The sequence below is a fragment of the Oratosquilla oratoria genome, chromosome 6 (genome assembly GCF_046742065.1).
Source record: "Oratosquilla oratoria isolate Oo_2021 chromosome 6, ASM4674206v1, whole genome shotgun sequence".
NCBI classification, from domain to species: Eukaryota; Metazoa; Arthropoda; class Malacostraca; order Stomatopoda; family Squillidae; genus Oratosquilla; species Oratosquilla oratoria.
In genome coordinates, this window is record NC_134782.1 from 56,756,492 (window position 1) to 56,767,968 (window position 11,477).

The 11,477-nt window shown below is 42.9% G+C and overlaps 1 protein-coding gene across 1 annotated transcript; it reads right to left on the minus strand.

Moving 5' to 3' along the window:
- Positions 1 to 1,226: 1,226 nt before the first annotated feature.
- Positions 1,227 to 6,065, minus strand: LOC143026018 (uncharacterized). The gene has a single exon (XM_076186007.1). The coding sequence runs from the start codon at positions 6,063 to 6,065 to the stop codon at positions 1,227 to 1,229; it is 4,839 nt and encodes a 1,612-aa protein (XP_076042122.1).
- Between the last annotated feature and the right edge of the window lie 5,412 nt (positions 6,066 to 11,477).

An 11,477-nucleotide genomic window follows, 5' to 3' on the forward strand; every position in this document is an offset into this window, starting at 1 on the left:
CTTACCCCGAGTCCTGGCACAAATGCACTTTTTCCTGGATTTAGGGTCAAGACTCACTAACACTCCAAAATCCTTTTCACATTTCATTTTCTCTAATATGGCATCATTCAAGCTGTGCTGTGTAACCCTACGTTCAACACACTACACTTTGAGATATTAGAATCCATTTACCATTTCTCCGACCATACAAACAATTAAGGTCCTTCTACAGTATCCCAGCCTTTTCACTCGACCTTTGGAGTCCTATTTTACCGTCATCTGCAACATACTAACATCACTACTAATCCCATAACATAATTATATGACACTACAGGGGGAAGGTGGGAGTTCTTAAGCGTTACAGATCAAATAAGCAGCAAAGAAGATTGATATTTCATCTTTTACTCAACGTTGCATGTTGACCAAACCGTCTCTCATTTAATTGGAAAAATATGGTGTGAAGGGATGGAACTGAGATAGTCCTAGTCAGTCTTGTACTCAAAGGAAGCTCTTTTGTCGAATGAAATCAGAACAATTGGAACAAGCCTAGGCACTCAATGGAAACACTGACCAACATCACTAGAAACACCTATATTCACTTCGATGTGTACATATGATACAAGGACTCGGAAATTTGCCTTACGAAGAGAGGCTTAGGCACTGTTACGTTCCCTTCAAGTATATAAGGGTACGGTAACTTTTTATCTATCTGATGCAAGTCAGTTGGGGTATTTGGTAAACTCTACAATTATAAGTATCTATATTTATAACATTAATGATATGATACAACATTAATAATATACAACATGAGTAATAATATGATACAATTTAATATACTTAATTCTTACCGTTACCCAACTAGGTAACAAGAGAAATCTAGGGAACAACTGTCAAGTATGGTGACAGGATTTGTAAGAGGGGGAAGGAGGTACCCCGCAAGCTACCGTACTTCCACTGGCTCCCAGTTGCCAGACGTCACCATTTGGCGACCACTCATTCTAACCAACCTGCGCAGGCGCATGCGGATGCGCATGCGCACACGTATGACGGGAAAGTGTCTAGCCATGGACGGGCCCGCAACACCTCCCCCCAAAAAATGTGAGCTTCCCTAAATGGGAAGCGAACATAAAAAAAAACACATTACATAGTTACACAGAAAATTTTACACTATAAAAGACAAGTAATAACACAAGAACCAAAATCAAACAAAATGAGTATACTACACATGATATAAACAACCTCTTAACCTAAGGAGCATCTCCTGGGAGAGCTGGACCACGTGATAGCGCGTCGGCTATGACGTTTTCTCTCCCACGTATATGTGAGATTTTCAAGTGAAAGGGCTGTAGTGCCAACGCCCATCTTAAAAGTCTTTGATTCGTGTTCTTCATCTTTTCAACGAATATTAAGGGGTTATGATCTGTACGCACTTGCACTGGGTGAATTGTGCTACCTATATAAATTCTAAAATGGTCAAGGGCCAACAACAACGCAAGTGCCTCCTTTTCAACGGTGGCATAATTTCTCTGGTGCTTGTTAAATTTCTTCGAGAAATATCCCACTGGGTGCAACACGGAATCCCCCTCACCTTCCTGCAACAGCACTGCTCCTCCGGCGACGTCACTAGCATCGACGTGAAGGGTGAACGGCTTCTCCAGGTTAGGGGCTCGTAGCACGGGCGCGTTGGATAATAGGGTTTTCAAGCTCTCGAAGGACTCCTGGCACATCTGCGACCACCTAAAGGCCTTCTTGCCGCTGAGGAGGTCGGTCATCGGTGCCACAATAGAAGAAAAATTTGGACAGAAGCGCCGATAATATCCGGCCATCCCTATCAGCCTCATCACTGCTTTTTTGTCGTCTGGTGTCGGATATTGCTGGATGGCCGCAATCTTGGCTGCAACAGGTCGAACCTCATTCTGCCCGACCACATGTCCCAGGAAGGTGACCCGGGCATGGCCGAACTCGCTTTTGGCGAGGTTCACCGTCAGGTTGTTGGCAGCCAACACAGCAAGGAGAGATTTCAGGCGACTCAGGTGTAACTCCCAGGTGTCCCCGAAGACGACGATATCGTCGAGATAGCACCGGACGCCGTCCATCCCGGCTGTGAGGCGGTTCATAAGGCGCTGAAAGGTGGCCGGGGCATTCCGCAACCCAAAGGGAAGAACGGAGAATTCGTACAGTCCCTCTGGGGTGACGAAGGCGGAGATGGCTCTCGAGCGCTCAGTCAGTCGGACCTGGTAGTAGCCTTTGAGGAGGTCGAGCTTGGTTACCCATCGCGCCGAGCCCACGTCGTCGATCACGTCGTCTATGCGAGGCAAGGGGTACCCATCCGCTTCCGTTACCGCGTTGACCCGTCGGTAGTCGACACATAACCGCATCGACCCATCTGGCTTCGGCACGAGGACAACAGGAGATGCCCACGGGCTGTGGCTGGGCTGTACAATGCCGAGCTCTTGGAGACGTTGCACCTCAGCTCGGACGTATTCTCTCTTGAAGGTATTCAAGCGGTAAGGACGTTGGCGGATGGGAGGGGCCCCATGGGTCTCCACGTCGTGTTCCAGTGCTGAGCAGGGGCGAGGGTGATCACCGAATATGCACACGTACGTTCGTAGCAGGGATTCTATGTCCTTCGCTTGGACACCAGAGAGATGTTCTAACTTCACAGTGGGGTTTCGTAATATCACCGAGTTTTCCATCTTAACACATGACCCACTAAGAGCTTCAGAGAAACTCTCATCACCTTCACTAACTTCCGGCACTACTAAACACGCAGGTGACGGAGGGTCAGCCTCCGCACTATCTCCTACCACACCCTCACCACGATCGTGGTAGGGTTTCAACAAGTTAATATGCACTAGACGCTTTTTCTTGCGTCTCTCTGGAGTGTGGAGGACATAGTTGGCCTGACCTTGGCGCTCTAAGACTTGATACGGTCCACTATACACAGCTTGAAGAGGGTTAGTTTTTAATGGTAAGAAAGCTAAGACATTATCTCCACTCTTAAAATACCTATCCCTTGTTCCTTTTGACTTATCAAACTGGTGCTTCATTTTAATTTGAGCACCTTCTAGGTTTGAATGGGCAAGACTTATAGCTAATTGAAGTTTATCCTTAAACTTTGTCACATAGGAGGCCAACGGGGTCACTGGCTCATTGCTTATCCAGCTCTCCTTCAAGACTTTAAGGGGACCCCGTGCCTCGTGTCCATAAACTAACTGAAAAGGGCTATAACCTAACGACTCCTGAACACTATCTCGGATAGCGAACAGCAGGAGATCTACTCCCTCGTCCCAGTCCCTTCCGGTTTCCAAGCAAAAGGTCCTTAGGATTCTTTTGAGGGTTTGATGGAACCTTTCAACTACACCCTGGGATTGCGGGTGATAAGCCGAGGACCTAGATTGCTTGACACCTAGGCTTTCCATTACCTGGTTAAACAACCGGGAAGTAAAGTTGGATCCCTGATCGGATTGTATCACTGTGGGAAGGCCTACTTGGGTAAAAAAATGAACTAGGGCTCTTACAACATTCTTTGCCGTGATGCGGCGTAAGGGAATAGCCTCCGGATAGCGAGTGGCACTGTCTATGATGGTAAGTAGGAACTGATGACCACGGGGGGTTTTTGGTAAGGGACCTACGCAATCAATTGTTATCCTACTAAAAGGCTCTTTTATCACTGGTATGGGTTGTAACGGGAACGGTTTGATACTGGGGCTTGGTTTTCCCACTAACTGACAGGGACGGCATGTACGGCAGTATGTACCTACGTCTCTGCGTAACTTAGGCCAATAGAAATGCGATAGAATTTTGGCATAAGTTTTCCTGGTTCCTAGATGTCCTCCTACGCCGTCATGAGCAATGCTAAGGATATCTTGGCGTAGGGGCTTCGGAATCACTATCTGGTGGTGCACTGACCAAGGGTGACTGGCGGGGGAGGTAGCGGGACGATATTTCCGCATTAGCACGCCAGAGCTAGTGTAATAGCAATTGGCCTCCTGTTGGGCTTCCACTTCACTAACTGCCCTATTAAGAAAACTGGCTAGTTCCGGGTCCTCTGCCTGGAGTTGAACAAGCTTACTCCTAGTAACAGGAGAGGAGCCAAAACTAGTCAGGGTCGTGACACTATTCTCATCTGTATTATTCTTAGGTTTATCTGTCGGTGAGGAATCTTTGAAGAGTTCACCTAGACCGAGGTCAGGGGGGTCTACTTGAATAGGGTCTTCTTCCGATTTCTCACTAGACAAAGGGGAAACCACATCGATGCCACCTCCCTCGACAGATTCATTGCTTGGGACGTCTGCCTGTTGGCTCATACTACGTGTGACTGCACACGCAGGAAATAGCCCAGGGATGTCTTTCTCTAATTGTGTGGTGTTATTCTCAGCGGTAGGACGTGACGAGACCATGACATTTGGTAACGTCACGCCTCCAGCGAGGTCATTTCCTATTAAGAGGGAGACGCCCTCTACCGGTACCCTATCCACTACCCCTAGCGTGACATAGCCTGATTTGATATGGGACTGTAAGTATAGCTGGCACAGTGGGATACGCGATCCCCCGGTCAAACCGTTCACTAGAACCCAATTACCAGTGTAGCACTCATCTAGGAAGGGGACAGCTTCTTTGGTAATCAGAGATAAGGCTGAGCCTGTGTCTCTCAAGATTTTAATGGGAACGGGTACACTTGACTCGTTTAGAGCTACGGAACCTGATGAACAATATGGTTCAAAGGTGGAGGAGGTGGGAGACACAACAGGTCTGTTATTTGTAGGTGATAGAGGATCCAACTGTACTTCCGTCTGTTTGGCCACATTGATCCCTGGGTGAGAGGGAATTTTGTTCTTTACTCTGAAGCAGTCATTAACATCATGACCGAGCCTACGGCAATATTTACAAAAAGGTTTCCTCTCACTATTAAAGATAGGTCCCCCGGTCTCACGAGCAACGGGCTTACCTGTGGTATATGATGGAAATCCTGATGGCGACCGCGGTCCCGGCGCTGCTGCCTGAGGGGCTGACGTAGGTGGAGGGGCGAATGGTGCAAGAGTAAATGCCTGGTGGGCACGTACTTGGCTGGGTTGGGACGCGGGAGCAGAAGACCTGTAACTTTGGCGGGGGTTAGTAAGAATGTAATGGTCGGCAACTGGGCCGGCATCAGCTAGAGTACGTATACCTCTTTGATCTAGGTACGCTCGTACATCGGGGTGTAAGTTATTTCGGATGTCTTCGAGCAGGATCAACTCAGCCAGTTTATCATGGCTCCGATGAGCTGATTCACTCTCTATCCACCGTTGGAACAAAGCTTGTTTGCGTCGAAAATATTCGACGTATGTCTCTTTTCCCCCTTTTTTCAAGTTCCTAAACTGCTGGCGATAAGCCTCAGGCACAAGCTGATAGCTGGTAAGGACGGTGGACTTAACCATATAGTAGTCTTTCACCTGCTCCTCAGAGAGAGCGGAGAAGACGTCCAACGCCTTACCAGTAAACGACCGATAGACAAGTTGAGTCCATTTATCAAGTGGCCACCCATTCAAATGCGCCATTTTTTCAAATATTGCAAAGAACCTGTCGGGTTCGTCTTCATTGAACTTGGGCACACTTGCAAGTTGGGACTCGAGCCTAAACACAGGGGCATCTGCTCTCGTTTGCTCTCGACGGAGTATTTCCAACTGTAACTCGATTTTTCTGAGTTCAACTTGTAATGCTAGGTTACTAGGCTCCTTGGCAGTAACAATTTGTGGAGCCTCGTTACTTGGCTTATTGGCAATAGCACCATTTGGAGCAATTTTATTAGGCTCGTTGATATTGTCAATCTGTGAAGCCATGTAACTAAGTTCATTGTCACTGCCAATCTGCGGATCTACGTTATTTGGCTCTTTATCAGATTCCTCTGTTGCGGGTATATCATCCTCCCTGATCATTCCCTCCTTAACGAGGTGGTTGAAGACCATTTCCCTCAGAGGGCCTTTATTCAAGCTTGAGTAACCCCCTAACCCGAGGCGTCGGGCAATGCCGATCAAGCATTCCTTGTTTATATCCCATAGAGCCTTGCCTGAAGGGTTAGCAAGAAATTGGTCGATATCAAACATTTTGAACTCAGAATTTCGAGAACACGTAATTATATACTAACAGCTAGCTAATAGTTAAACACATAAGATAGATAACTTCTACGGGATTACGGTGCGACCGATAGACACTATTAACACTGGCAATTTGTTGGCACAACACAACACTTGTCACACTAAATGGAGCTCTAGTCTACGTATGCACAATTCTCAATATCCCGGACACGGGCCCCCACATGTTACGTTCCCTTCAAGTATATAAGGGTACGGTAACTTTTTATCTATCTGATGCAAGTCAGTTGGGGTATTTGGTAAACTCTACAATTATAAGTATCTATATTTATAACATTAATGATATGATACAACATTAATAATATACAACATGAGTAATGATATGATACAATTTAATATACTTAATTCTTACCGTTACCCAACTAGGTAACAAGAGAAATCTAGGGAACAACTGTCAAGTATGGTGACAGGATTTGTAAGAGGGAGAAGGAGGTACCCCGCAAGCTACCGTACTTCCACTGGCTCCCAGTTGCCAGACGTCACCATTTGGCGACCACTCATTCTAACCAACCTGCGCAGGCGCATGCGGATGCGCATGCGCACACGTATGACGGGAAAGTGTCTAGCCATGGACGGGCCCGCAACAGCACCTAAACTTACACTCTCTGGAAAGACGCAGAGTGCGGGGTGATCTGATAGAAGTGTTCAAGTGGATCAAAGGCTATAACAAGGGTGATGCAAACAAGGTCATCATAATAAAACAACAGGGCAGGACTCGCAGTAATGGGTATAAACTGGACAAATTTAGATTTAAGAAGGAAATAGGCAAGAATTGGTTTACAAATAGGGTGGTCGATGAATGGAATAAACTTAGTAACCACGTAGTAAGCGCTGATACTATCAGTTGTTTTAAAAAACTATTAGACAACTTTATGGATGGGGAAGACAGGTGGTGATGGATACGGAGCTACCTAGTGTAGGCCTTATGGTCTTTTGCAGTCTCCTTTATTTCTTATGTTCTTATGTTCTTATGTGTCTATTTGTTTAATTGGAACAAGAGGATGCCTCACCTCGATAGAGACGAACCATGTTGGCAGGTTGTAAAACCAAATGCGACTAACCGCTAGGCACTCAATGGAAACACTGACAAATGTCACTAGAAACACCTGTATTCACTTCGATGTGTACATATGTGTCTACTTGCCTAATTGTATTTTACGTCTTCATATCTCATTTTATATAAACTGTTTTTAAGTGTGTGTGTGTGTGTGTGTGTGTGTGTGTGTGTGTGTGTGTGTGTGTGTGTGTGTGTGTGTGTGTGTGTGTGTGTGTGTGTGTGTGTGTGTGTGTGTGTGTGTGTGTGTGTGTGTGTGTGTGTGTGTGTGTGTCTGTGTGTGTGTGTGTGTGTGTGTGTGTGTGTGTGTGTGTGTGTGTGTGTGTGTGTGTGTGTGTGTGTGTGTGTGTGTGTGTGTGTGTTTGGGTGTGTGTGTTTGGGTGTGTGTGTGTGTGTGTGTGTGGTGTGTGTGTGTGTGTGTGTGTGTGTGTGTGTGTGTGTGTGTGTTTGTGTGTGTGTGTGTGTGTGTGTGTGTTTGTGTGTGTGTGTGTGTGTGTGTGTGTGTGTGTGTGTGTGTGTGTGTGTGTGTGTGTGTGTGTGTGTGTGTGTGTGTGTGTGTAAAAAACGACAGCAAAAGAATTATTAATTCATTTTTTCCGTGAGCTCTCAAGCTTGCGTAAAGTAGATTTCTGGTAGAGAGAGAGGGAGTAAATCAAATTTCCAAAACTCACAGGAAACACAAAAATGATAATAAACACAAAAATACAGCACACAGTAAACAAAATACAAGAAATGGATACAAAAAATACATCAAAAAACAAAATTCAAATAGAATAAATTAAATATCAAGACGTTTCGCAGATCTTTTTGCATCCACAGTTGAAGTGAAAAAAAGGAAAAGAGAGAATTTTTCAAATGAAATGAAAAGCATGGGGAGAAGTCACCACCACATTATCCAGGGGAATCACCATGCACTTGCAACACGGAGGACCTAAGCGACACCACTGGACCCAACATCGATGCCACCTCGATAGGGAGACTATGGTCAAAAACACCGAACTTGTGGCAAAAGAAGAGGACCCACAGCGCTTGGGCATCCTGTAAGCCATCTGGATAAAGGAGCTGCAGCGTACCATTAATAGGCAAGTAAATGACTTCGCCCTCCTCCCTAGCATGAAACCTGTTCGGAGGAGCCAAATGGACAACCCCAAGAAATCCGAGTCTCCTCCACAAAGGCCTCCCATTCCCCCAACAGGGAAGAACGTCCAACCGTACGTTGTTCGCAAAGACTGAGAAGCAGATTGGCGCCGAACCCGGGTTTGATCTCTCCAAATACCCTTTCCGTTAACCTGTGATCTCTCCCTGTGTTCCGTGGTCATACGTATGACCTCCCCCAGTTATAGCACGGTGACTTCTCCCCATGCTTTTCATTTCATTTGTAAAATTCTCTCTTTTCCTTTTTCTTCACTTCAACTGAGCATGCAGAAAGATCTGAGAAAAGTCTTGATATTAAATTTGTTCTACTTGAATTTTGTTTTTTGCTGTATTTTTTGTATTCATTTCCTGTATTTCGTTTACTATGTGCTGTATTTTTGTGTTGATTATCGTTTTTTGTGTTTCCTATGAGTTTTGGAAATTTTATTTACTTCCTTTCCCCCTACCAGAAATCTACTTCTCGCAAGCTTGAGAGCTCACGGAAAAAGTTAATTAGTAATTCTTTTGCTGTTGTTTTCAACAGAATATGCTTTAGAGAGAATCTCCCGTCACAATTCACCAATATATATATATACATATATATATATATATATATATATGTATATATATATATATATATATATATATATATATATATTTGAATAATTCGCTAGTGGACAGCGACATCAATCATACAATCCAATTTGTCGCGCAGAGGATTCGAACCAGCCTATAGACCCAAGAGAGTCCACAGGACGGTCATGGATTGTATTAAAAATATCGTATATATATATATTATTTAATTACAAGCCCACCGGCTACGCCGGGGGGCTTGGCTACGCCCCTTTTTAGGAAAATAAAATATCAAAATCATATTGCTTTTTATTTCTTGTCAACATCTAGCTGTTCTCGCAAGTCATCTATATAGGCGATTTGTGCTGGTGTTAAATTTCCGTTCAAACCACCCTTTTTATATTTTTTAATTCTTTTTTTCCTTCAAGTAATAACTTTTTTTTTACTTGCTTTTCTTGTTTCAAAAATTTGCGAATTGTTAAAGCTTTTGCTTTGGCCTCTGTTCCTTTCTAGCCTCCTTCTTCTTCATTCGTTCTTCTTCTTCTTCGAGTTCTTCTTCTTCTTCGAGCTGTTCTTCTTCTTCTTCGAGTTCTTCTTCTTCTTCTTCGAGCTGTTCTTCTTCTTCTTCGAGTTCTTCTTCTTTCATCTTCGAGTTCTTCTTCTTCGAGTTCTTCTTCTTCTTCTTCAAGTTCTTCTTCTTCTTCTTCTTCGAGTTCTTCCTCTTCTTCTTCGAGTTCTTCTTCAAGTTCTTCTTCTTCGAATTCTTCGAGTTCTTCTTCGAATTCTTCTTCGAGTTCTTCTTCGAGTTCTTCGAGTTCTTCTTCTTCTTCTTCTTCTTCTTCTTCTTCTTCTTCTTCTTCTTCTTCTTCTTCTTCTTCTTCTTCTTCTTCTTCTTCTTCTTCTTCTTCGAGTTCTTTGAGTTCTTCTTTTTCGAGTTCTTCTTCTTCTTCTTCGAGTTTTTCGAGTTCTTCTTCTTCGAGTTCTTCGAGTTCTACTTCTTCTTCTTCTTCTTCTTCTTCGAGTTCTTCTTCTTCTTCTTCTTCTTCTTCTTCTTCGAGTTCTTCTTCTTCTTCTTCTTCGAGTTCTTCGAGTTCTTCTTCTTCTTCTTCTTCGAGTTCTTCGAGTTCTTCTTCTTCTTCTTCTTCTTCGAGTTCTTCTTCTTCTTCTTCTTCACCGCAGTTGGCGATGTAACCGATTTACCCCCAAACGCCTCTCGCCTCAGGAAAAAGAAATAATTGTAACAGAATTTTTTTATTTGTAATAATTTATCCATTTATTTGTTTATTTCTTATTTTATTTTATTCTATTTTTATTTTCTGCCAAATTTTGCTTAAAATTATTTTCTCCTTACGATTAGGCTGGTTGTACTTATTTATTATAGCTATTTTCTCTGGAGCTAGAAATGGGCAATTTTATTATATGAAGAACATTTGCATTTTAACCTACGTATCTAAAGTTTAAGCAATTTTAGTTTCAGGAATTCCTTGTTTGTAAAGTACTCGGAGGGCATTATTAATCGATATACGACGAATTTACGAGATGCTTACAGAATATTTCCCATGGAAGGATATGGCTTCACCTCTTTTAATACGTGTTTTAGATTCACTTCTTATGCCTCCTAGCCATTAATATATTTACTACAGTTGACCTATCACGTATTTCGCATCCTTGTGTCAAGCTGTTTCTTATTAGTTATTTTTTACTCTACCCATGATTTTCTTGGTTGTGATAAGGATTAGTTATGTTAAAACGATGGGAAGATTATATCAATTTGGCAAGGTAGTAAAAAAACCTCTAATAAAATACCTTGTAGTAAATGTGAAAAATATTATTTAGGTCAAACAGGAAAAGAATTAGAGGTTAGGATTAAACAGCATAAAAACAGCATAAAAAAGGGCCAAGAATCTAGTGCACTTTTTAAACATGTTTGTGAATTTGACCATCCTATTGATTGGAAAAATGCTTCAAAAATTATACAATGTAAGAATATAACAGAAAGAAATATCATAGAGTCAGGAATTATCAAATGCAGTTATGACCAACTCATTAATAATAGTTTAGGATTATATAAATTAGATCCATATATTGTCAGTAATATAAATAGTACATATTTTAAAAGTTAATGTAATAATAATATGTTTCCATGACCTCACCGAGTGACCCAACCTGAGCTTTCAGGCTTCGGAGAGGAGGGTAAATGTCTCTCTTGTCCTACTTATACTCTGTATCTCCATTTTTTGTTCTCATCTTTCTGTACTCCTTGATAATGTGAATATATCACGAAAGCGCTCGGACTCCGTGTGTTTTTCCTTTTCCTAGTGGACTCTGCATATTTGTGATTCGCGTGTGACTTGTGAAATTTGTGCATATATATATATATATATATGTTACGCGTAATGTGGATAATTGCCTAATGTTTACATTGGGCAAGCAGTTTGCAAAAAGTTTACAATTTGTTAACATTAAGCAAAAAATGCCTTTTGTTCACATTATGCCACCCAATTTTGCCCGATGTGAATTGGACTGCCTAATCTAAACAATGAACATTAATCGAACAGACAACCTAACCTAAACAATGAAAATTAATCGAACAGACAACCCAC